Source organism: Danio aesculapii, chromosome 5, assembly GCF_903798145.1.
Source record: "Danio aesculapii chromosome 5, fDanAes4.1, whole genome shotgun sequence".
NCBI lineage: Eukaryota > Metazoa > Chordata > Actinopteri > Cypriniformes > Danionidae > Danio > Danio aesculapii.
Window position 1 is genome coordinate 36,176,686 of NC_079439.1, and position 27,101 is coordinate 36,203,786.

At 36.9% G+C, this 27,101-nt stretch overlaps 1 protein-coding gene across 1 annotated transcript in view; it reads right to left on the reverse strand.

The window, feature by feature from the left end:
- Window positions 1-14,895: 14,895 nt before the first annotated feature.
- The window catches only part of arhgef28a (Rho guanine nucleotide exchange factor (GEF) 28a), a 124,481-nt gene continuing 112,275 nt past the window's right edge, over window positions 14,896-27,101 (reverse strand). The window contains exons 35-36 of the mRNA XM_056458065.1: window positions 23,384-23,666; window positions 14,896-16,445 (exon numbers count right to left, since the gene is read on the reverse strand). Of these exons, the coding sequence (XP_056314040.1) occupies window positions 16,288-16,445; window positions 23,384-23,666 (441 nt within the window). The 3' untranslated portion in view covers window positions 14,896-16,287. The remainder of the gene's footprint in view (window positions 16,446-23,383; window positions 23,667-27,101) is intronic.

Below are 27,101 nucleotides of genomic sequence, written 5' to 3' on the forward strand. Positions count from 1 at the left end.
AGCAACAGACTTAGTTGACTACAGATTTTCCTAACACAAACTTCTCTTCAGATGAAACAATTGTCATTTGACATAGGATTTTTTCAGTTTGCAGAGCTTAGATCAAGCTCAAAAAATTACACCCCACAGTACCCGAGCCTGTGCACCTTGTTTTTGAGCCTGACCTGGTCCGACACATAATAACTGTAATTATGAGTCCGGTTTAAACCCGACTATTTTTTAATATGGGGCAGTTATAACAGACATTCTCAACTACAATTCTGAGTTGTTTAAACTACAGAAAGTAGTTCAGATTTATCTTGCCTCGCTCTGAGGGGTATGCTTAAAGAAGTGACAAAAGAGGACATTGAAGACTGACGATCACCTTTCTGCATACCTGTCAATCCTCTGTTTTTGCTGGGATTCTCTTGTTTTTTACCACTCTATCCCGCTATCATCCTGTTTTAGCATTTTCCTGTATCTTTCTATAAAAACTGAAAGTAGCATCAAAAAGCGGATCTTAAATGTGATATAGTCTAATTGCAAGAGCTGTTCAAGAGCATTATGCTTTCGCTTTATTTTGGTTTGAAACCATGTTGAAATTAATATAAAAGCAGCCGCATTCACTCTGCAATCTCTGAATCAGTCAATTCATGTAATGGCTGTTTCACACCGCATGCGCAGGAAGATGTAGATAAAAAGTAAAAAGAATAGAAAGAACTAAATAGAATAGAGATAGATCGATTTGTACAGCAGCCTTCAATCATCTGCGCGCCGCTGCATGTACAACCGGTATAAAAGGCAAACGCCTGCGCACTGCTTCTGCTCTCCATTTGTTCTGCACACAGGTGGCTGATGGACGCGCTCTGTATAAAGACAATTTTCTCAGATCAGCTTCTGTACACACAATTTGAAGTAGAGCAAAAGGGACGCTTTGGGATTTGGGTGTGTTTTTAAACAGACAAATACACTTAATAATATGTAAACATGTCCATCCTGGCATCTTTTATTTTAAACACAATTAATTATGTCATAAATGAGCACAACAGTACGAAAGTAATTGAATGCTTTCATTATAGATTTGTGTATAGCTCTCCACGCAAATAGGCTAATTAAGTAATAAAAAAACACACAAATGCTTGCGGTCCTGCCCAAAAATGACAAAATATGGGCAGAAAAGGTGGCAGGAAATATCTGCAAATCTGGACTCGGGCTCAGGCAGAGAATCTGAATATGATGGTTTTTTTTAGATATTTTTGGCAAATCAAGTTTGATTCACATGTATTCCAGAATGCATTATGCTGTGTGAGCAGAAAGCAGCATGACTGCAGACCACATTATTCATGACCCTTCCAAATAAGGTCAAAACTGAGCTTTCATTCTAGGGCTAATTTCTAGGTTCTAAATAGGCTTGTAAAACCATTTTCTGGAGATTTTTCTCTTTGCACTTACCTACAGTATGTAACGTGCCTTCTATGTAGATATCAGAAAACAATTTAAACATACATGAGCGCATTCTATGGCACTACAGCAAGTTAGTATGTGCTGTATGAGATGTTGGAAGACAAGTGTGTTTTTCACACTCTCGTGACCAAAAATAGCCTGGAAATATGGAGAGAGATTAGACTCAATAATAATTCACGCAAAAGACACGATGTACACATGCGTAGCCAAATTCACGTACGTAAAATATTTATTTATACTTACAAAAACAATTCACATGCACAAAATAAAAATACATTTTCATAAAATACGTTTCACAAATGCAAAACACCATTTGCAAATATATGAGTGTACAAGAAGTTTTGAATGTTTAAAATTCACGAGTTCATCCTGAATGAGAATGTGCAAATCCTCTCTCACGTACGACTCACCCTGAATACAAGTGTGTGCACTTTTGAGACTTTCCTGTCAGCACACACCTCCCACGTGAGTCACTCGTGCCCTGTAGCCAATAAGATGCGAGCTTACTGTTCAACCAATCACAACTCCCTGAGAACTCCCGGGAATGAAGGAAGCGCTTCACTGTAAGCACCATTTGAGCAGTCTGACTGAATTAACGGAGATGATCCTCTAAGAAGAAGAATACTCCTCTATTTAGCATGGCAGGTGAAGAGCGGGATGCGCTCTAGCACAAGCACTTTTCTATTGAGTTACTGAAAATACACTCAGATTCTACTATAAAAAGCGTATACACAAACTAGTAGGAAACAGTATTGACTTACAGGAGTATCCGCCATGTTGGTTAGAGGAACAGACTGCGCAAAAGGAGCGCAGAGTGGTTGACATCGAGTACAGCTCTCATCTGATTGGCTGAGAGGTACGAGTTGCCTGTTTCTGGCAGGAAAGTCTCAAAAATGCACACACTCGTATTCAGGGTGAGTCGTACGTGAGAGAGGATTTGCACATTCTCATTCAGGATGAACTCGTGAATTTTAAACATTCAAAACTTTTTGTACACTCTTATATATTTGCAAATGGTGTTTTGCATTTGTGAAACGTATTTTATGAAAATGTATTTTTATTTTGTGCATGTGAATTGTTTTTGTAAGTATAAATAAATATTTTACGTACGTGAATTTGGCTACGCATGTGTACATCGTGTCTTTTGCGTGAACTATTATTGAGTCTAATCTCTCTCCATATGGAAACAGTAACAGTGTCAAATTTAGAAGAGCTTTCTCACAGTGTGCTTGGCTGTACAATCTACCATAATTAAAATGCAACATTATCTGATGTATTAATCAAAAATACACTCACTTTTCCCAAGCTATGACCAGGTTTATCTTTTCTTCCTCGACCTCACTACACATTAAAACCCAAGTTCATTGGCATGATTCATCTAGCTGTGTTTATTTACTGCTGATGATGGTTTTATCTGTCTATATTAACTTGTTTTATGGCTTATGATTCCATGTGTCACACATGTAAAGTATGTCGCATACAGTATGTAGAGTCTGTAAAAATGTAATAACTTTTCCAGACAGTATACACTATAACCCATTCACCACTATATGGATAGTTTGATTACTATTAGGATGAATCTGTTTTAGTGATTCAATCAGTCAGTATTAGTACAGTATATACATTATATAAAACATTTTAAATGCCAGTATCAGGAACAATTACAGCGTCACCATTAAGCATTCTCATCATCTAGTGAATTTATTAGCATCCATCTGCAGTTCCTGGATTACACACTGCTGTGATGTGGTGTGCGGGTTCGCTGAGGAGCTGTAATGTTTTATTACAGCTGCAATCTTTGTGGATCGCTGAGTTCATGAGATATTAAGCATTTGCTTGGAGGTCACACACAGCGGGGTGTTAATGACTGATGCTTAGTTTAAAAGCTGCTACTGTAGTCCCTGTGATTTATGATAATAATGATAAAATGTGTGTGTTCTAAAGCAACATGATGAGTTGGTTTAGCAAAACTCTAAAGGTTTAAAGGTGCCATTAGAATGTGTTGATACATTGTTTACACTGTTTTCTGATATCGACACAGAAGGTATGTGGCTAAGGTAAGAGCTAAAAATATATAAAACTTATTTAAAAAGCCCATTTACAACCCAGGGAACCCTAGCCTTAAAGGGAACCCTGGGTATCAAAACTATCCATGGGCACTGCCATTTTTTTGATTACATAATCTGGTTGTTCACCCTACTGGTCCTATTGTAAACGCAGCACAACTGAAGATACAAAATGCTGCTTTTGATTGTAATTTTCAGATGAACATTCAGATGAACAGTTTATTCAATTCACTTATAGCGCATGTCTTTGGACTGTAGGGAAAACACCCAGAGCAAACACAGGGAGAACATGCAAACTCCACACAGAAATGCCAACTGACCCAGCTGGGACCGAATCAGCGACCTTTTTGCTGTGAGGCAACAGTGCTAACCACTGAGCCACGCCAATGTGGATTTTGGATAAAGTAAAAATGTTGTTTTGTTTTTTCTTTATATTTCACAAAGAGGCATCATTTACATAATATTAAGCCATACAAGTCTTGATACTCAGGGTTCCCTTTAAGGAAACACATGCAAATACAAAGTCAGAAAAAATCCTCATTAATTTGACAACACACGCGCATGCAAATTCTCACAACATGCAAATAAAGAAATGTGCTGCAAACAGCACAGACCACAACACAATATGTTGGGGGACCCCCAAAAAACCTACCTGCTTCTTTTTTAGAGCCAGTGTTGTTGTCTGAGATCTGAGAGGTGGATTTTCGGTTTATTTGAATTTCCTGGTCGTACAGTTCTTTGTTGTTTCTATGTTTTTACTATATAATACAAAACTTTATTATCAGACTTGCATCTGAAATTTTACTTGCATAAAAGCACATTACAAAGAGAGAAAGACTAATACAAAAATAAAATCATCTTTTTTTCCACTGACATTATTCAGCTCCAAGACAGCCTAAAGTGCAAATGACTTTTTAAATTTCACGTTACTAAAACCTGGCACACTAAACCGACGGTTAGACTTCGTGATTCAACACATGACTAGAATTCAAAATGATGTTCCTTGCCAACCTTGTAAGGTTCTTGTAATACGAACGATCATGTAATTTCTCAAGAGGCTTTCCTACTATCTTTGAACAGATTTTAATCTGGTTCATCAACTTTGTTTTTAGACTCATAGATAGATTCATATACCATACAGAGTTACAATACTACAGAACACTCATAAGAACAAACATAATTTTAGCCATGACGTTTTGGATTTTTCAGTAGCTTTAGTTTTTATTTCGTTTTGACTTGTTTTCAAATTCAGTCAGTTTTAATTAGTTTTTATAGTTTAGTTTTTATAATTTAGTTTTTCAGATTTTCTTGTTTTTATTAGTTTCTATAATTTGAAATAGCTTAGTTTTAGTTTAGTTTTTATTAGTTTCAGTGCTAGCTTTAGTTTTTTTTTTTTTCTAAATAAGGATATTTGTTTGGTGCAAGATTGAAAATCATCCGATTAAATATTGTATAATAAAAACTCAACCAAAGATACATTTTTTGAAACATGTATTTAAAGGACACATGACAACTATCATCTACCCATCCTCATATTCAAATACAAAAGCCCACAAGATAGCAGCCCTAAGTACAATATGTGTGCAAGACTGCTTCTGAGGCTAGATACACAGTAGTGATGGTGATCTTTAATGCAAACCAGATCTTTCGTGACAATCCTCCCATGTTAGGACTCAAAATACCAAAAATATGTAGTCAGCAATCAGAATTTCAGTCAGTTAAAACATCACCAAGTTTTTTACAATTACATTTTACAACCCAACTGAAGCATGATTTACTTAATTAAATTCCATAACGATTTTCGGTGATGAAATAAACACCAGATCATCTCATTAATGCCCTCGGTTTACCCGGCTGCAGTTGTTTAAGTTTGGTTCAGTCACAGCAGGCTGTCATGTACTGTTTGTGTTCGGTTCACCTGCTGAATCGATGCTGCTAATCATTACTCCCCCTAATACCCTAAACCCCACAACCCCCCCTCCTCCAGCGCTAACTGCCTGGAGGAGAACAGGCTTGATCTGGCCAGTGGCATCTCTAACTCTGGAGTGCCGTATGGGTCAAATACCTGGCAGTGCAAGGTCAATTGATTTACTTCTAAAAGCCATCCAGTAGGCTTATTTACATTTAGAAAAACGAAAACGAAGGACATTTTTGCTATAATTTCAGTGAGTTTGAGTTAGTTTTGCTTGTACACAATATAGTTTCAGTTAGTTTTCTAAAAACAAATCTTTTTATTTTTATTTCAGTTGATGAAAATGATTTAAATTGTAATTTTAGGGTTTTTTTTGTTCAATTTCGTTAATTATAACCTTGGATTGAACTGACTTTAAAAAGGAAGCAGCTGGGTGTGCCACTTTTTGGGGTCCCTTGGTAACATTTCAGTTGTTTTCTGTGCTATTTGCTTTACTTTTTAGAGTATAAAGTGGAAATATTTTCATTGTGTAATACTGATTACCCTTGAGTACTTTTAAAAGAGTTACATTTTACTCTACATGCACTACATTTTTTGGGGGGCAGGTAATGGTATTTTTTTATTTGAGTATTCTTTTCAGTACTCTTTCCAGCACTGACAGTGTCACATTAATCTACTGCATGTACAAGAACACTATAGTGCAAACAGTGCAGAGCAAGGACACCGTGGTAAAGCATCATTACTTCTCTGGATGTATGAGGATCTCTTTATGAGGACACGGGGCCGAGAGGGCTGCTGGTCCTAATGAAGACAGATGGAGGTTTGCACTTTGTAATAATCTGGGATGGGTCCTGATGACAGGCCAATCAGGATAGCTATTAGCTGCTGCCCTTGTGACTGCCTGAACAAAATTAGAACCTTTCATTATGAGACAAAGCCCAAGTCACATGCACGTCCTTACAACACACTCGTCCACAATAGGCGTGATATAGGATGGGTGTCAACGCACAGACACACACAAACATACGCAGCGGGGTAATTTGAGGGAACAAAGCCACCTCCAGAAGCTCACCGCTGAGAGAGCAGGTGGGTCGACTGGGATGGTAATAACTGTAGTCAGCTGAACTGCAGAATGAAGCTTCATCTTCTATCATGCAGACTTCATAATGCTGCCCTGCTGCTCCCCACACACACACACACACACACAAGTTATTAAAACATCTTTTCAACACGGCTGTTTCAACCGCACACACATTCTGGAAAGGACCCCTACCCACACAGACACTCAATGTGCACGACTTTCCTGAGGTCACACTGCTTCTGTACATGAACACACACACACACACACACAGCCAATAACACTGCTCTGTGCTTTTTATCTCCCTGGGGAACAGCTGAGTCGAGCTGTAGTGAGTCATTGAAAAAGCATCATTATAACAAACACACACTCATTGACGACAGGTGTGTGTGTGTATGTGTGTGTGTTTGTTATTGTCCGCGGTGGTGACATGTTGAAAGGTTGAATATGTGTGAGTGGATTCACCCACACAAGCCGCAAAGGCCAAATGCTATCAATTACAGACACTGTGCGCAGCAGGTTTAGTGCAGGGCAGAATTAAACAGCAGAACAACAGCTGCTGTATTTCTGTTATCTATATATTTCTATCGCTCCGTCTATCTATTCAATCTTACAAAAGTGATATATTTCTAAAAAATGCTTTTGAACTTTCTACTTATCAAAAAAACAAACAGACACGTATTACACTTTTTTGGAAATGATAATTTAGCACATTGATTAAGAAGAATTTTTGAGCACCATTTCAGCCTGAATGTGAAACATGTGTAGACGGAAATGATGCTTAAATGTAATCATTGCCCTGACAGGAATATATGAGGTTTCTTTTACTGTTCTTACTGTGATTTTGGTCAAGTTTTTTGATAATACTTAAACTTTACATACATTTTATGTACACCATACACTACCTGACAAAAGTCTTGTTACCTATCTGGGTTTAAAGAACAAAAAATAATAAGTTGACTTCTAGTTGATCATTTGGTATCAGAAGCGGCTTATATGAAAGGCAAAGCCCTCTAGATTTAGCTTATTTTACCAAAATAAAATATGATCATGGCTTTTTAAAAATTATTTCATTAGGACAGTGCGGTCTGACTTTGTTAGACAAAAGTCTTGTCCCTTAACAAAAATAATGTCCAGTAGAGAATATAAAGTCATGGTGCAGTGGAAAAATAATTAATATTGTGTATGACTCTCATGAGCTTGGAGGGCTGGGTCCATACATCTCTGCAATGACTCAAATAACTTATTAATAAAGTCATCTGGAATAGCAAAGAAAGCGTTCTTGCAGGACTTTCAGAATTCATCAAGATTCCTTGGATTCATCTTCAATGCCTCCTCCATCTTACCCCAGACATGCTCAATAATGTTCATGTCTGGTGACTGGGCTGGCCAACCCTGGAGCACCTTGACCTTCTTTGCTTTCATGAACTTTGATGTGGAGGCTGAAGTATGAGAAGGAGAGCTATCCTGCTGAAGAATTTGCCCTCTCCTGTGGTTTGTAATGTAATAGGCAACACAAATGTCTTGATACCTCAGGCTGTTGATGTTGCCATCCACTCTGCAGATCTCTCGCACGCCCCCATACTGAATGTAACCCCAAACCACGATTTTTCCTCCACCAAACTTGACTGATTTCTGTGAAAATATTGGGTTCATGTGGGTTCAGCATTATCTGCATTATTTGTGATGATTGGGATGCAGTTCAACAGATGATTCATCTGAAAAATCTACCTTCTGCCACTTTTTCAAACAATCAACTAGATGTTATTATTTGTTGCTTTTACAACTGGGATCCATGACAAGATATTTCTCAGGTACACTAGTGTAGTTGCTTGCTACTTAGGTAAATCTGGGTTTTAAATAGGGCTGCATAATATTGGAAAAGTCTGACATTGCAATATTTTGTTTTGCTGCTATTTATATTGCTTTATGAATACAATTTCACCAGATAGCTAGTATAGCTCTATTTGGAAAAAAATTGAGATTATTCTGAAAGATTATGGGAATTATTCTGGATTATTGTTGGGAAGATAAAAGTGACATATTTCACATCACAGTATTCAGGCACAATTGAATAATCAGCTGGCAGCTAGCTCTCTGCAACTCTCACATGGTAGCCCACTGAAGCTAAGCAGGGCTGCACCTGGTCAGTTCCTGGATGGGAGACCACATGAGAAACTAGGTCGCTGCTGAAAGTGGTGTTAGTGAGGAGCACTCAACCTGTGGGCTGTGTGGGTCCTAACGCCCAAGTATATTGATGAGGACTCTATACTGCTCAGTGAGTGCCATCTTTTGAATAAGACGTTCAAAGGTCGTTAAAAATCCCAGGATATCCTTCGAAAAAGAGTAGGGGTTCCTCTGTCCATCATGGCCTCCTGCCCATCCCCATATCATAACCATATTTAATATCATAATCATTCTGTCTCCTCTCCACCAATTGGCTGGTGTGCAGTCTGGCGCAATATAGTTGCCGTCGTGTCATCCAGGTGGATGCTGCACACTGGCGATTCCCCCAATGTGTAAAGCACTTTGAGTGTCCAGAAAAGCGCTATATAAATGTAAGGAATTATTATAATCAAATGTAAAATAACACTATATTCTTCATTCATTGTATAAAGAATTAAATAAATACATCTTTATTAAAGTTACGATGTCTTGTGCCTGAACGCTTACATAGTCATTGTCTTTAAAAACACATGCAAATGACAAACTTTCACTCCATTATGATTAAACTCTTGAGGGAATTCTGGTTCTGAACTGTGGCTCTCTGGTAAATACAATGGTGAAAAGAGTACTGAAAATTCATACGAGTAAAAGGACCATTACTTGCCCAAAAATGTAGTGCAAGTAGAGTAAAAGTATGGGTTGTAAATATTACTCAAAGTATGAGTAAAAAGTAGCCCTTTTAAAAGTACTCAAGAGTAGTGAGTAGTGAGTATTACGCTGTAAAAAGTTGATGCATTTACATGCAATTTGTGCATCTGTGTGTGTAAACGTAACATTCTGTAGTGCAGTTAGTGATTGTTTAAGACCATTTCAGTCATCATACAGTAAACATCTGTCATCTCATTACTGACATGCATCTAAACAGTCTCTGGGTCATTGCGTGTAAAGATTTTGCACATCTTCTTGGACACTTTTAATACTTCCAAACAGTTTGCTGTTTTAGTAAATTACCCATGTCTTCAGGTAGGTTGTGTGATGCAATTTTGGATTGGACAGGAATCACAGGACTAATTTTTCTAATCCCCATAGACAGGAAAAAATAAAGTAGCAACTGCAGGTTGAATGGAAATATTGGAGTAAAAGTACAGATACAGCACTAAAAATGTAGTCAAGTGGAAGTAAAAGTACAGATTTTTAAAACTACTTACTGTAGTAAATTACAATTTGTGAGTTAAACTACTCAATCACAGTAATTTAAGTATTTGTAATTTGTTACTTTACACCATTGGTAAAACATAATCCCAACATATAAACTCAACATGATTGCACTTCCTACGATGTGACTATTGCAGATGTACACATTGTGATATCGATCAATTGTGCAGCTCTAGTTTTACATGCTATTTATTGTTCTTCAGTTGTACAGTAAAGGGGGCGACACAGTGGCTGTCGCCTCACAGCAAGAAGGTCGCTAGTTCGAGCCTCGGCTGGGTCCTCCAGGTGCTCCGGTTTCCCCCACAGTCCAAAGACATGCATTACAGGTGAATTGGGTAGGCTAAATTGTCCATAGTGTATGTGTTTCCCAGTGATAGGTTGCAGCTGGAAGGGAATCCGCGGCATAAAACAAATGCTGGATAAGTTGGTGGTTCATTCCGCTGTGGCGACCCCAGATTAATCAAGGGACTTAGCCGAAAAGAAAATGAATGAATGAATGTACAGTAAAGGTTGAGTAGATCTATTAAAGCAGCATTTTTTGGGAGAATCCCTTTGTTAAGCTGGCACAGAAAGGCTGTAATTCAGAGCCGCTTCAAAGTGCTGCACACACCCTTCAACACTAAAGACTCATTTAAAAGTTTTTATCTGACAGCTACACAGCCCCATTTCTCTCTCTAATCTTCTGACATTCCCTGGTTTTTCTATGACTGACACCCCCTCAGAATTATATTAATACAAGGAATGCTTTTGAAGAAAAGCTGTCACACCTCAATGTGTGTGTGTTTGTGCTGACAGCTTCAGAATAGAGGCTTCTCTTTGACCGAAGGCGATGTGTATTTGCGGACTGTCACTGTTACACTTTTGACGGATACAGGTTTTCAAATTGATACAGTGAATAAGTGTCTTGTTGACTCAGAGGCTTTAGGGATTGGCGGATTTAACGCAACTGACACTCTTCAATATACCTACTTCAGCATACCTGAAGTGCTCAGCAGTGACCCATGTGAAACCCACCCCTGAGAGCCTTTATTACTGCTCATAACACAAGACCTAATGACGGCTTTGACATCAGCAACAGAATTGCAGAGGCTCTTTATGGTTCAGGTGGGACAAAAGACTTCAAAATGTTGCTCTATCAGCCACACGCAGACTAAAGATACCGGCCTTCAGTCAAACCTGAATCCTCTAATTATCGTATGTGTGTGTGCACGCTCATGAGGGCTTAAAGAAGGACAAATTGGGAAGTGCTCGTCTTATTCTGTCAGGTGATGAAAGACTGGCGCTCCCTGAGGAAGAGTGGATGGAGAAATGAAGGGATTAGTGCGAAATGAAAGAGTGTGAGAGAACTGAACACTTGATTGTGCGTGATGACTGTGGCTCTCTGATGGCATCAAAGCTTGGTAATGTGTGTATGTAATTACTGTGTGTTTGGTAAACAGGAGCACGGCTTTCCTTTGTAACTGAAGGCAGCGGTGTGTGTACAGGTAGTAGATGTGTGTCAAAGTGTGATTCACCATTACCCACGCAGGTTACCCTAAAGTTACACAACCAAAGAAAATGTATAGTCTGTTTCAGGACTGCAAGTGGTGCATTGTATGTACTTTACTAAAAGGATAGGTTTTTGCTTTAGTTTTGAACTGAGAGAGTGTGTCTGAGCCTCAGATATTATCAGGAAGGTTATTCCAGAGTTTAGGAGCCATAAATGAGAAGGCTCGACCTCCTTTAGTAGACACTACTATTCTGGGTACTACCAAAAGCCCTGAGTTTTGAGATCTTAAAGAGTGGGTTGGATTGTAGCGAGACAGAAGGTTGGTTAGATAAACAGGAGCTAGATTATTTAAAGCTTTATAGGTAAGAAAGCCATATTTTATTATCAATACAAACTTAACAGGCAGCCAGTGCAAGGATGATAAAATTTATATGATATGATTATATTTTCTAGACCTGGTAAGAACTCTGGCAGCTGCATTTTGTACTAGCTGAAGTCTGTTAGTAGAGGATGCTGGGCAACCAGCGAACAGTGCATTACAGTAATCCAGTCTTGAAGTCATAAAAGCATGAACTAGCTTTTCTGCATCTGAGATGGATAGCATACTTTATAATCAGCACTATTTCTCAGATGAAAGAAGGCTGTTTTTGTGACATGGGAGATATGTTTTTTACCATTTAAGTTGCTATCTAATATAACACCCAGATCTTTTACAGTAGAGCTAATGCTAACTTTGTATCCCTCTAATTGCAGGTCGAGTTGTGAGATCTGCTGTGTACAGGATTTAGGCCCAATAAGTAATACTTCTGTTTTGTCTTAATTTTAGAGAATAAAATTGTTGTCATCCAGTCTTCAACATCTTTAACACACTCAGTTAGCTTAGACAGTTCAGATGTTTAGATCTTTTTTTCTATACTGTAGCACTTTTAGAATGCATATTGCACCAAAGCAGCTTAACATAGATAAAGAAAAGAATAAAAAGCCATAATTTTCAAATTGTGGAACATTCGGGCAACATAGGCAGGGAGGAGAGTAGAATGATGGTGTTATTCTAGGTAAATTAAACTGATTCAGTTTGGTTTAGTATAAATGTCACTGTTGAAGTTCAGTTCAATTTAATACAAATGTTACTATTAAAGAATTATCCATTGAAGCTCCGCCAGCCCCAACCAAGTAAGCTAGAGGCAACAGTAGCTATGTTTCCATCCAAAAATGCAAATGAAATTTATGCGCAAAACTGCAATATCACATAAAAGATGAATAAAGCAGCGTTTCCAACCAACAAGTCAAAGAGAACAAAATCGTCACTTCCTGATTAACTGGCACCTAATATCAACAATAAAAACAGAATTAGCTGTGGTAGGAGAAGCTGCGTGAATCTTTTTCTTATTTAATAAATGACTTACAGTACATCTCAGAAGATGATGCTGACACGCAATGAATGCGTGGTGGCATTTGAAGTCGCAGAGCACAGACACTCTTAACAGTTCTGGAGGTAATTAATAATATAATAACACGAATACTGAAATGGTTAAGGCATTTTAGAATGACCAAAACAACATTTGAGATGTTTTACAGTGTGCTCAGCCTGCTGGTTTGTCCATTCATACACATTTCCATTATCACATGATCTTTTATAACAAAATCACATGACCTTTTTTAATGCGCATACTGGAGTTTGTTCGGTAAAAGTGTTTCCGTCGTAGTTTATGCACATCTTTTCTTATTGAACAAAAAGTTAATCCTCCTCAGTTATGCGCAAATGTTTTATGCGCATTTTCAAAATTGATGCACATCTTGGTGTTTCCATCAACCGATTTTTTATATGCGCATGTCCAAAATGCGCATAAAAATAGGTTGATGGAAACATAGCTAAAGGCAAAGAACCAAGACAGAATGGTGACAGAAATAGAGAACAAACCTTAGTAGAAACCAGGGTCAGCTGGGACAACCAGTTCTCCTCTGGTAAAACATCTTTGGCAGAGCTGCGGTCCGGATGTCAGAAGCTTGAGAACGATGAGCGTCCATCATGGAGAAGGTGCAGGTCCAAGTCGGTCACCAGGCAGATACTCATCTGTCACTGGAGTCTTTGCAGGAATCAGTCTTGCACATTTGATTCAGTGATGACCAAGACAACCATCTGCTCTGGATATGGGCTGGATCAACAATTATGTAAACTTCTGAATAAGGAGATACAGACAAACATGAGCATAGATGCCATTCGAATGTGCAGGAGAATAAATAAAATGGCACTAAAGCCTTGTTATGTTGGTTTCTGGTTCTATATCTAGGCCTCCAAATTCCCCATGTAGCCATTTTTTGTTGTTGTTCATTACCTCTTTATCCTCCTGCGTCTCAAGATTAACAGACCCGTCACAGTAATATGTAGAATATGCACGGGAAAGGGGTTCTTCTGTAAAAGTGCTATAGGTGGGACGCTGGTTAATGGCTGTTATTTATTTGCTTGGGTGACAGGTTTACAGTGGAAGTCCTCCTAAAGTCATTACTGTGCCATGGGGAGGTGTTTTGTAAGGTTGGCTACTGTTCCCACCTACAGACACATTACTCAGCCCTGCTGTAGATTGACTTTGTTAGTTGCTAGCTGTGTGTGCAAATAACCTTTAGAGGTCCCTAAATAATAGGCAGGGAAAGAGAGCGGAGAAAACAAAATTGATGTTTTGCTCAAGTCAAAATATAAATAAATCAACCTTAGTCAGAGTATAAGTACAGTATCTACAGTAAAGCCATTTCCCCCCATTTTGTAGAGTCAATTGAATATTGAAATGCCCAAAACACATTTGCAGGACATTTTTTTTCCTCTGCCAAACAGCATGTGTGTCTTAATAATAAATGTTTTACAGGCTACTAAAAGACTGTACTCTGGATTATTAATCAGTTGGTTCTAACATTATGTAAATGTATATTTTTACAATTGTAATTACAGTCTGATATATTCCGTCTGGGTTTATTTTATTTATATGACATTAGCTGTTGCTGTGAAAAGGGAAACGTGACTATAACGATAAGCTCTAGTTAGATTAAGTCAACACAAAATCGGAATTTGTATAATTAAATGTACAGTGCTCAGCATATATAAGTACACCCCTCACAAATCTATCTTTTAAATTCATATTTTTATTATGAAGCTATACAATATTATATTTGTGCATATTCATTAGATTAGTCAGTACTGAAACCAAATCTGAAGCTTATCTAACAAAATAACCAAAAACTAGTTGTCCAATTCATATGTTATATAAAAATATTAAATACAAATTTAAAAGAGGACAAATCATAAGATTTAGTTAAAATTTTGTAGGTTGCAATATTTTTCTTGAATTTAATTGTACTATCTTTCAATTTCTAAATATGTTTGGTGACTAAAATATTATTTTAATAAATATATCTGTTTAATAAATTTGTTTTGTTTAAATGCACCAAAATACATGGCCTATATTCACTGAGAAATGGATACTTAATAATTAATTTTCAAAATGGGGTGCTCAATTGTGCTGAGCACTGTACTTCCAACAAGGAGAAAAACACAATAGCTGATGTATGAACATTTACTACATTTATAACATCTGATACACAGGTCTACATACAATTATACAAAACATGCTCTATGTACATACAAATTATTCCTTAAAAATATCAACAATAAATAAGGTCTATGCATAAGAAGAGACAAAACACACAATATGAGAAGCCATTACAAAAGAATGGAAACACGCATTAAATTCTTGTCAATTTAACTCAAGTAACATATTAACTCCTCGTACTGGTCCTTAGTCTTTTTTTATAACAATCATGGCTTGAATGTTCTTTAAAGTGTGACTGAAATGACAGCAGGCCTTAACTTATGCTTTTTTGCAACTGTATGTAAGAGCAAAGATTATAATGATGTTGATCTACATTTAACAAACGATGCATAATGCATAAAGACTTCAAGCTGATATGCCAACATACTGACCTGAAGTATCAAGATGTCAAGAATGACGAATTTAAAGGGATGGTTCACCCAAAACTGAAAATGTACTCGCTATTTACTCTCCTTCAAGTGAATTCCAAACCTTTAAATGAACACAAAATAGGATATTAAAGAAAAATGCTGAAAACATGTAACCATTTACTTCCATAGTAGGAAAAACAAACACAATGGAAGTCAATGGTTTCAGGTTTCCAGCATTCTTCAAAATACCTTCTTTTGTGTTAATCAGAAAAACAAAAGACAAACAGGTTTGGAAAAAGAGTGAGTAAATGATAATGTTTTAGTTTTAGGTGAACTGTCCCTTTAATTTGACCTTATAGACAAAAGCTCAAGTGCACCAAAGAACAAGGAACACTCTCAAAAGAGCAAGGCAGGACTCATTTTCCACATTCATTTCCTTACAGACATTTGAAAGCGGTTTTTAAATGTGAGAAACTGACTTTGAAAAAGGTGAAAATGTGCCTCGTTATACTAACACGCACATACACACATGCATACATAACCCTGACTCACACAGTAGGCGGCGAATGCTTCTTTAAACCAAGCCGTCGATTAGCTCCTGTAAGAAAGGGTCAGTAGTTTTATGTCCTGATGTAAAATGACATGAACAGTTGGAGGAAAATACACTCTGCGGAAATGTGGGTGGGGGATTTTTATTTTGTGTGCGTGTATGTGACTAAACGTGAGCTGAAACTGCCTGAACTGATTCGGTCACTGGAGGCTCCGGGCTATAAAACAAAACTCAAGCCCCATCTCAAACACGTACCAAAGAAAGTGCTATGTTGAAGTCTGGAGAATGTCACAGAAGGCCAAAAGTATGCTCGGATTGAAGACAAAAATCCAATGAAAAAAAAAAGTGGGATCAGATCCTCAAACTGCAGATCAAAGAGCTTTTGTTTGAACAGCGATGAAGCTTGTTTGTTGATTTCAAAGATACACGATGGTCTCCTCTCCATCAGTATCTCTGTTTTCTGTCTCCATGCTTAGGAAGGGCTGGCTGACGAGCAGGACGTCGGTTTGATGGAGGCCCGCTCCTGTTACACCTGCCGACCAAGACTCTTCAACATGGCTGATCTGACCCACATCTGTCAGGACAAGACAGTATGTTAGAATTCACAATGTCATCAATAGTCATTGTTTGTTCATGCTGCTCCAGGCTAATGGTATTTTTGGAGATCTGATGCAGAATGGTAGCATGAAACTAGATTTGGGATGGTGGAATTCATAATCAGGGACTAAATTTATTACTCGGCAAGTGGCAAATGTGAGGAAAATGGGTGAATATACATGTATTATTTGCTAACTGGCAGATAACAAGTGTAATGCTTGAGAATGGGTTATGGTTTAACATAATTATCATATTGTTTTATCAACAAGTGTAGCTATGTTAGTTCTAGGCTGTTTATTAAACACCACAAGCACAAAAAGTACCATCACATTCTCACAGAAGTAGCTTCATGTGCTAAATTCATCAAATCAAATTGTTATGATTCAACATTTGGAAATGCTTAGTGATCAAAATTAAAGGCTCAAACATGCATGAAAACAAATGCAATTAAAGAGATAGTTCCCCCTAAGATTAAAACGTACTCTTTATTTACTCACCCTCAAGTGCTCACAAATTTCATACGTTTCTTTAAAATAAGATAATTTTTAATAAAGTAGTCCATAGTAGGAAAAGGAAACACTATGGAAGTCAGTAGTTACAGGTTTCCAGCTTTCTTTAAAATATCTTTCTTTATGTTCAATATAATAAAGAATCTCAAACAGGTTTGAAAGCAGAAAAGCGTGAGTAAATGATGACAGAATTTTAAGTTTGGGGTTAACTATCCTTTTAACAAAAATAAATAAATCATCAAGTACAATTAGATATTAAGTATAATCTGTGCTATGTTGTTAACATCTAGTGCTTATTTTGTTTGATTTTAGTTATACAAATGTGCCAAACTGGTAAAAACCATATAAACACTGGTAATTTCATAGAGATAACCTTCCCCCTAGTGGTAAAATATAAACATTTTATATTTCAAAACTGAAAGATTTCAAACTGAAATCTTGTTACATTGTTTGATGCTTAAAATCACTCAACTAAAACAAAATAACTGGCAAAAATTTATAAACAGAAGAAAAAAAAAAAGTGGTGAGAGATGAACTGCCATGTCCACGTGTGATGTGGTGTAGTGAATGTAACTGATGTATGCCTCTCACATTTGATTACCTGCTTCTCAATATGACCAAGTTTCATTACCTTCATTCAGACTGAAGGCATATGCTTGTATATGTACGGTAATGTTGTTACCTGAGCACTGTTTAACCCTTAAAGACCTAGAGCTATTTGGTGGGCACCTAATGGGGCTATATCATTATTTTTAAAACAGCAGTTTTATTTTTATTTTATCAGTCAGACTTAAGTGTCATATATGATTTAAAACGGGAGAACCTGAAGCTTCAATCTGTATTGCTGGTTCAAGCCTCAGCTTGGGACAGTTGGCATTTCTGTGTGGAGTTTGCATGTTCTTCCCGTGTTGGCGTGGGTTTCCTCTGGGTGCTCCAGTTTCCCACACAGTCCAAAGACATGCGCTATAGGTGAATTGGGTAAGCTTAATTGTCCATAGTGTGTGTGTGTGTGTGTGTGAGAGAATGAGAGTGTATGGGTGTTTCCCAGTGATGGGTTGCAGCTGGAAGGGCATTCGCTGCAAAAAAACATATGCTGGATAAGTTGGCGGTTCATTCTGCTGTGGCGACCCCAGATTTACAAAGGGACTAACCCGAAAAGAAAATGAATGAATGTTTATTTAAATCGTCAGTGTCACATGACCCTTAAACAAATATTCTAATAAACTGCTATGGAACTCAGGAAACGTTTATTATTTTCACTCGTGCAAATAAATATGTTTCAGAAAACCCACTGAATAAATACACCAAATAAATAGTTACATTAAACTGACTTCATCCGTTCAATTAGAATCTTGTATAACTTAGTGTAAATTAAGTTTTATTTAAATCTTTAAATGAGGTCAATTTACATAAAGGCGACGCAGTGGCACAGTAGGTAGTGCTGTCACCTCACAGCAAGAAGGTCGCTGGTTCGAGCCTCGGCTGGGTCAGTTGGCGTTTCTGTGTGAAGTTTGCATGTTCTCCCTGCGTTCGCGTGGGTTTCCTCCGGGTGCTCCGGTTTCCCCCACAGTCCAAAGACATGCGGTACAGGTGAATTGGGTAAGCTAGATTGTCCGTAGTGTATGAGCGTGATTGAGAGTGTATGTATGTTTCCCAGAGATGGGCTGTAGCTGGAAGGGCATCCGCAGCGTAAAACGTGCTGGATAAGTTGGCGGTTCATTCCGCTGTGGCGACCCCGGATCAATAAAGGGACAAAGCCGAAAAGAAAATGAATGAATGAATGAAAATTTACATAAAAACTGATTTTGCCATGGCTTATTGATATTTTTACAGCACATTTTAGGATTCCTAAATGAAGAGAAAGTTTCAAACTTCCGATTGTATTAAAGATATTTCATGACATTACTTGCAAGCTTATCGAAGTTGATATTTAGCTGCACCATGTTAGTGTTTTGTAACATCTAGTTTTTATGAGGTGGGTCGTAAGCCCAATGCTCAACCCCTAACCTGGATGACCCGGACATACACACATACACACTACGGGCAATTTGACTCACCCAATTCCCCTATAGCGCATATCTTTGGACTGTGGGGGAAACCGGAGCACTCAGAGGAAACCCACGCCAACACGGGGAGAACATGCAAACTCTACACAGAAATGCCAACTGACCCAGCCGGGACTCGAACCAGCAACCTTTTTGCTGTGAGGCGTCAGTGCTAACCACTGTCATTTCATGACATTACACTCACTTTTAATCAATTTAATGTGAGTTTAACAGAAGAATATGTTACACAGTTGTGCATGTTGCTAGTATGTCCATAAATGGGGGAAAAACAGATAAAATGAGCCATGCTAACCAGCATAACCTTAAGTACAACATTCAACAAATAGCTGTAATATGCAATAGTAAAGAGTTTTCTGTTGGATTTTGAGTGGTAACATCCTGTTAAATAAGACCCTATGATAAGACTAGGAAGTGAATTTGTATTCTACACTGCAAAAAAATGCTTTTCCTACTTACACATTTTTGTCTTTTGACAAAAGATTATTTTGCTAACCCCACTGGCAGATAATTTTACCTATTCAAAGGAAAAACTCACTTAATTTTGAGATATTATTTCTTAAACCAATAATTTCTCAATTTCTTACATTTATATAGTGCTTTCTGAATGCTCAAAGGGCATTACACATTTTTTGGGGGGGAATCTTCTCATCCACCACCAGTGTGTAGCACCCACTTGGATGATGCAACGGCAGCCATATTGCGCCAGATTGCACACCACACACCAGCTGATTGGTGGAGAGGAGACCGTGATGAAGCCAATTATGATATGTGGATGGTTAGGAGGCCATGATGGACAGAGGCCAGAGGGCAAATTTGGCCACGATGCCGAGGTTAAATCCCTACGTTTTTTTCGAAGGACATCGTGGGATTTTTAATGACCACAGAGAGTCGGAACCATGGTTTAATGTCTCATACGAAAAATGACGCTCACTGAGTCCTCATCAATATACTGGGGCGTTAGGACTCACGCAGGTTGAGTGCCCCCTGCTGGTCTCACTAACACCACTTCCGGCAGCATCCTAGCTTTTCCAATGTGGTCTCCTATCCAGGTACTGACCGGGCACAGCCCTGCTTGGCTTCAGTGAGCGACCATGTGAGAGATGCAGAGAGCTAGCTGCCGATACCAAAACATATGTTTCGCTTGTCCAGAAAATGCTTTTGGATTTAAGAATTTTTAGATTTTGGACTTGAAACAAGACAAAAATAGATGTAAGAAAATCATTTTTGCAGTGTAGCTAAAAATGCACATTCTGTCAATAAGGAGAGATGGTTAATAAAGCCATCAATATACTGTACACAGAGGCCAAAACCTTTAAAGCAAGCAAATAATGTGCCATTTACTGTAAAATCCACCTTTAAAAACCTGCATTTCATCTTAGCATTCAACAAGTACCTCTGGACCATCTAGAGATGAAGTGTGTGTGTGAAATTGAGACGATTCATAATGTTACACAGACAACTGAGACAGCTCATGTGTAAAAATCAGATGAGTACGTTTCTGTCCCGCTCGCCCCTCTCTCTTGTAAGATGACGGGTCACTCTGTAATGAGTTGGCTAAAGATTTTTGAGATCAATGCTCAATCAGTCTGGCGTAGCTGCATGGCGGCCCTTGATTCACAGGCCGCTGTCAGCCTGCAGTGAATAGACAGAGGTGTCATTGATCGGCAGGACAGATGTGTATCTGTGTGTGATAGAGTGAGGACCAATCTCTTATTAAACACAGATTAACAACACAAAGAGAGCAGATCGACCTTCAATGCTGTCGCACAAGCTTTAATCACATTTCGCAAGCGGGTGTGGGTGTGATCATCAAATCAAATCTTTTGCTTCTACGGTTTAGTTAAAAAGGGCAAACTTGTTTTTCGTGGAAAGAGCTTGCTTGATTATAATGACTGATTTCGTGTTGATGGTGCTGTCATGCGTCTGGGTCTAGGGATGATGTTTTCTAGTTTGTTTGTGATTGCCAAGTAATTCTGCAACAGGTATTTCACATTTATAAAAAATAATAGGAATAATTGAGGACAAAAGAATAATTAGCTGATGAATTATTAGACGATTAATGCACATCTAAGTTATTGATGGAGATACAACGTGAACCAGTTACACTTGATTTGATACAGTTTGAATTATCAAATTATAAAGACTGTTGTCATCTTTACAATTTTTGATCGGTTGCTCTGTGTGCTTCAGTGAAATCATTTGAAACAGCATCATCCCAAACTAAAAAATGAGAATGGTCTATATCTGCTGTTAATAAAGGCATTCAAATTTCAGGATTTTTCCCTATAATTTTACACCAAAATTAATGTTTAAAGAAAAACAACAAACCGTAAAAGTTTTTTTTTTGTATTATTGTATTGGAGTTAGATCAACTAAGAATCATTATTATTATTATTATTAATATACTGCCTGTCCAAAAAAAGTCACCACCTGGATTTAACTAAGGAAATATTTAAGATATTTACTACCATCAGATAATATTGCATGGATTGTTATGTTCCAGCAGGTAACAAGTTATTTAACCCTAACTGATACAGGGAGTAGCTTTTCATTTCTTAAAGAAGCATGTCAGAAGATAAATCCTGTGGTCGTGTAAAATGATTCTGCTTCAGAATAGTCGAATTATTGGCATGTATCAAGCAAATAAAACATGTGTGCTGAAACTATTAAAATTGGATTAAGAACTGTCCCAACAAATTATTAAAAACTGAAATGATAGTGTCATCCACTGCGTAAAACATATGCCAGAATAGTTGGTGGTTCATTCCGCTGTAGCGACCCCTGATAAATAACAAACCAAACCAAATGAAGGAAAGAAATTATAGTGTGGGAACCATAATTTGAGTAAATAACTTTTTAAAACTGAAGAAAGGACATCGAGGATCGTTTATTAAATGCCTGATGAAATCAAATGGTAAAAAAAAGGATGAAGGAGACTGGCGATCATTTATCTTTATTTATATATATATATATATATATATATATATATATATATATATATATATATATATATATATATATTTTTTTTTTTTTTTTTTTCCCCAATTAGCCTCAGCGATAAGTGGTTTTCTTAAGGTTACACAGTTGTTTAGTCCGAATCCCCCAAGTTCTCTCCACATGCACAATGTAAAGGGAACTCAATGGACTTGGACTAAACACCTGTGTAGCCTTAAGAAAACCACTTTTCACTGAGACTAATTGGGGGGAAACTAAGCTAGGGAACATAAAGGTTTGAACATTTGCTAGGGAACATAAAGGTTTGACTCTTGAGCAAGGTCACATGGTCTGATGAGTTCAGATTTATCCTGTTCCAGAGTGATGGGGTCATCGGGGTAAGAAAAGAGGCAGATGAAGTAATGCACCCATCATGTTTAGTGCTTACCATACACGCCTGTGGGCACAGTGTTGTGATCTGGGGATGCTGCAGGTCTTGGTTCAGCAATGTATTGTGCCCAAAGAATAGTCAGCTGAATATATTGAATGACCAGGTTATTAAATGGCCTCAAACTGTGAAAGAGTGGCTCAGGAAGCACAAGACATGGATTGGTCACCACAAAGTCCAGACCTTAACCCTTTTAAGAGTCTTTCATAATGTTTCAACTATCCCATTACCAATACAAGGTCTTGGCAAAAAATGTATGGACTCTTAACGGGAATGAATATTGCGACAACGCTTAAGCATACTGAAACAATGATGCAGAAAATGCATGCCCTACCCAAAGCTAAAGGCAGTCCAAAAAATTTAGAAAATTAGACTCTGTGACATTTTTCTGGACATGCAGTGTATTACCATTATACTTATTATGCAAATAAAAATATTATTAAATACTTTACAGTTCAGTATAATTTTTATATAAATTTTTTAATGATTAATAATAATAGCATTTACATTATTTTAAGCTGTTATTATTAATATTGTTAGCTGTTTTTTCTAAGCATTTACGTTTAAACTATATAACCTTTAAAATATATTAGGTTTTGCCCCAAAAAAAAAAAATCAGAGCAATATAACACAAATAGCAGATGTGTCATGTGAACCGGATTAGCACATTTCTAATTTCTGAAGAATCATGTGACAGTCAAACCTGGAGTAAAGACTGCTGAAAATTGAGGAATTTAACAAAAAGAATGTAATTTATTTGAGAATTTTCAGCAGTCATCACCCCATGTTTAAATAATAATACAAAATGAAAACAGTTAAAATAGTACTGGTTTTAGTGTATATTATATAAATACAGATATTTTAGGGGTTGGAGAATGTCAGAAATCAGAAATAGTTTCTACAATTTCACACAGTTTGACATTAAGACTCATCATGTTTTCCTGCAGTCATTACTCACTGTTGTTTGCGCGCTCTGTCAGACTCCTCAGAGAGGTCCAGCTGTGGTCGGATGCTCCAGCAGAGCTGGGTCTGTGGTTGGATAGGGCAAGCAGTGAATTAAGACTGTTCTGAGCGCTGGGAGAATCTGAGTATCCTATAGATCCTGAGTGCACATGGACAGTCTGATGATGATGCTGTGGATGATGCTGAAGGTGGAGGTGCCTGTTATTTACAGAGGAAGATATGAACGCTGCCTCATTCACAAAAATAGAGCCATGCTCGTCCTGAATGCCCAGGTGATCCTGAAATGCAGAGATATACAACATTCACATATCATTAAACGATCTCAAATGTCCCTATGATATTAAAGCATTTTTCATTATTACATTATTATTATTATTATTTACATTAATAATGGATTATTTTCATCTAAATGATACATTTGTTGTGTGTCATCCATTTTTTTTTAATGCTAAAAATATACCCACAATTATATACATACAGTTCAAGTCAGAATTATTAGCCCCCCTGTTTAACGGAGAGAAGATTTTTTTTCAGCACATTTCTAAACATAATAGTTTAAATAACTCATTTCTAATAACTGATTTATTTTATCTTTGCCATGATGACAGTAAATAATATTTGACTAGATATTTTTCAAGACACTTCTATACAGCTTAAAGAGATATTTAAAGGCTTAACTAGGTTAATTAGGTTAACTAGGCAGGTTAGGGTAATTAGGCAAGTTATTGTATAACGATGGTTTTTTCTGTAGACTATCGAAAAAAAAATATATATATATATAGCTTAAAGGGGCTAAATATTCTGACCTTAAAATGTTTTTTTTTTTAATTAAATGCTTTTATTTTAGCCGAAATGAAACAAATAAGACTTTCTCCAGAAGACAAAATATCATTAGGCATACTGTGAAAATTTCCTTGTTTTGTTAAACATATTTTGGGAATTATTTAAAAAAGAAAAAAAATTCAAAGGGGGGGCTAATAATTCTGACTTCAACTGTACATGCATGTATACAGAAAACTCTCCAGCTCATTAAATGACATGATAAAACTAATGGTCAGATATAGAAGACTTCTGGCAATGTGTCTAGCACTTTCAGATTTTCAGATGTTTTGCAGGTTCAAATCACATGTAATGACACTCAGCTTCACTACATCTTTTTAAAACATACCATACAGCATAAACATACAAACAATCATAAACAGTTCAGTCCAACGAGTCAAATAATATAAGATAGATGATGAATTACATAGTTATGTCTAATATCCGGGTAAGTGTACTTTTTGGGGTCTTTATAAGTCGGTTCAGCAACAGTACAGAATAGACCTCTTAATTTAATTATGTTTTAATTATAACATAATAAGGGAAAATTAGTTTTGAGGGGTCAAAATATTGAGTTTTACTTTCCAACTTAACTCTGTTAGAATCAACAGTGTTATTTTTTTAATACTTCCACGTGACATCATCTGGTCATTCAAAGGACTTTTTCCAGCAGCTAGTTTCAATTGCCAACTGATTAAAATGGAAAGAATTGCTGTTCCAGAAAGTGCTCTTTGGGACAAAAACAGTAAAACAGTTCTCCTCCAAAAAAAGGAGGTCGCTGGTGATTCTCATGGCGTGTAAGATACAGCAACCACAAATCTGTATTTCTGTATATGAAATTTATGTTCTTGTAGCTGAATTTCTGTTGTTGTTACTGATACAGGAATCAGCAGCGGGCCAGATTGAATGTGGAGATGATTCAATAAGAACAGGATCTGTCAGCAGGTAAACGTTTAACCAAAATTATCACATATTAAGGAAGCAGGGCATTGGATCTCATTCACTAATCATGTGTACACTGTTTGTGAATTTCTAAATATTCCTAAATCAAGAAGCATTTTCTAGACAAGAAAAATGTATTGTCTCTATTTAAGAAATAATGTCAAAACTAAGCAGGTTTTTTCTTTAAACAAGCAAAATAATCTGCCAATGAGGTAAGCTAAATAACCTTATTTTAAATCGAAAACAAGATAATTTTTCTTACCCCATTCAGATCTTACCCCAATCAAATTGTTTTGCTTGTTTTAACAGGGTATATGCAGGAATCCTGAAGGTAATTTCAAAGACTTTTCAAAAACTTTCTCAGAATATTTTAAGACCTTACCGCAACTTCAAGTTCTAATCAGTATCAAACGGTTGTTAATAAACAGTTGTACTTAAATAAATCAATGGAGCACAACCATGCAACAGAACTCAGATAAGCTTGGAAAAAACAAAGCTTGAAGAAATAAACTATGTGGTTGTTTTCAGCGACAGGCTTCAGCCAATGTTTAAACTCGTCTTTCTCTAACCAGGAGTACAGTACGCAAATTTACATTTTCCCATTTTGCCATCTGTTTAGCTCTATGGTTTCACTACATGTGTAGCCAATATCACATCACCTTCACGCGTTTATCGCAAATTACGTGACATCGCCCGGACAGAGAAGCTTGGGCGTACGCGGAAAAGAAATAAATTCATGCTTTTTTGCAGTCATTTGGACACTTTCAAACACTTTGGACAACGCTTGAACGAAATTAAAGACCTCGTAAAAACGCAATAAAGACTCATAATTGATTTATCAACTTTTAATACTTTTCAAGATCCCGCGGACACACTGTTTGAGGAAAAACTCACACAAATTTTGACACATTATTTCTCAAAACAAGAAAATATATTTTACTTATCTAGAAAATGCTCCTTGATTTAAGAATTTGTAGATATTTGGACTAGTAACAAAACCTCTAGGTAAGAAAAGCATTTTTTGAAATGCATTTACAAATTAGCATGAAATAGACTCGCCGATTATGTGATACTGCTTAATTCCATCAAATGATACAAATATGGCACAAAAATTGTGATTATTGAAATATTGACCCAATATCTTGAATTTTAGGGCCCCTTAACTACATCATATACACAGGCTTCATCACACAGAGACTCTTATCTGAATCTTGTTTCAACTTTATTATGAAATATAAGATGATTTCAATTTTAGCATGTATTTTTTCTCCATAACTAATTAAATCAACAAAAAAATAAAAATAACAAATAAATAAAAATGTATAAGCTTCTTCTCAGTCATTGAGCTGGTTACATGTATGCATTAAAGGCCAGACTGAATCAGCCACCCACAAGCTAAAAATCATTGTTGTGTGGTAATCAGCCCCCACAACACAAATGCCACAGATAAAGCTGTCCTGAGGCCTGAAGCAGATGCATTGAGTGCGGTTCATGTGTGTGGGAGAGTCTTAAAGGCAGACAGAAAAACATATTCTACAAAAAGGTCAAAGCTTACATGGTGGATACACACGGATAAGCTATTTAAAGCAAGTCAAGATTTCATGAATGCCATTCTGAGGGAAATCCAGACAATTGTTATAACAATAAGAGCACTTGAGAAAGGATTTTACCTCTCAGATTGTGCCTGTATCTATGTGATATCTATAGAAGCACAGGTATTTATACAGCCTGACTCCAAACAGCACTGTTATCTGATAACATGAAGTTTAACTGAAAATTATTTAGAGGCTACTGGTTTCTCACATGTGATAAAAGGTTTGAGATTTAGTTTTATCTTTTCTTCTCACCAAGCTAACATTTACTGGAGTAAAAATATGGTAAAATTTTAATACACTGTAAAAAAATGCTGGGTTCAACACAATCGATTTGTAGAATTGGACATTCTACCAGAA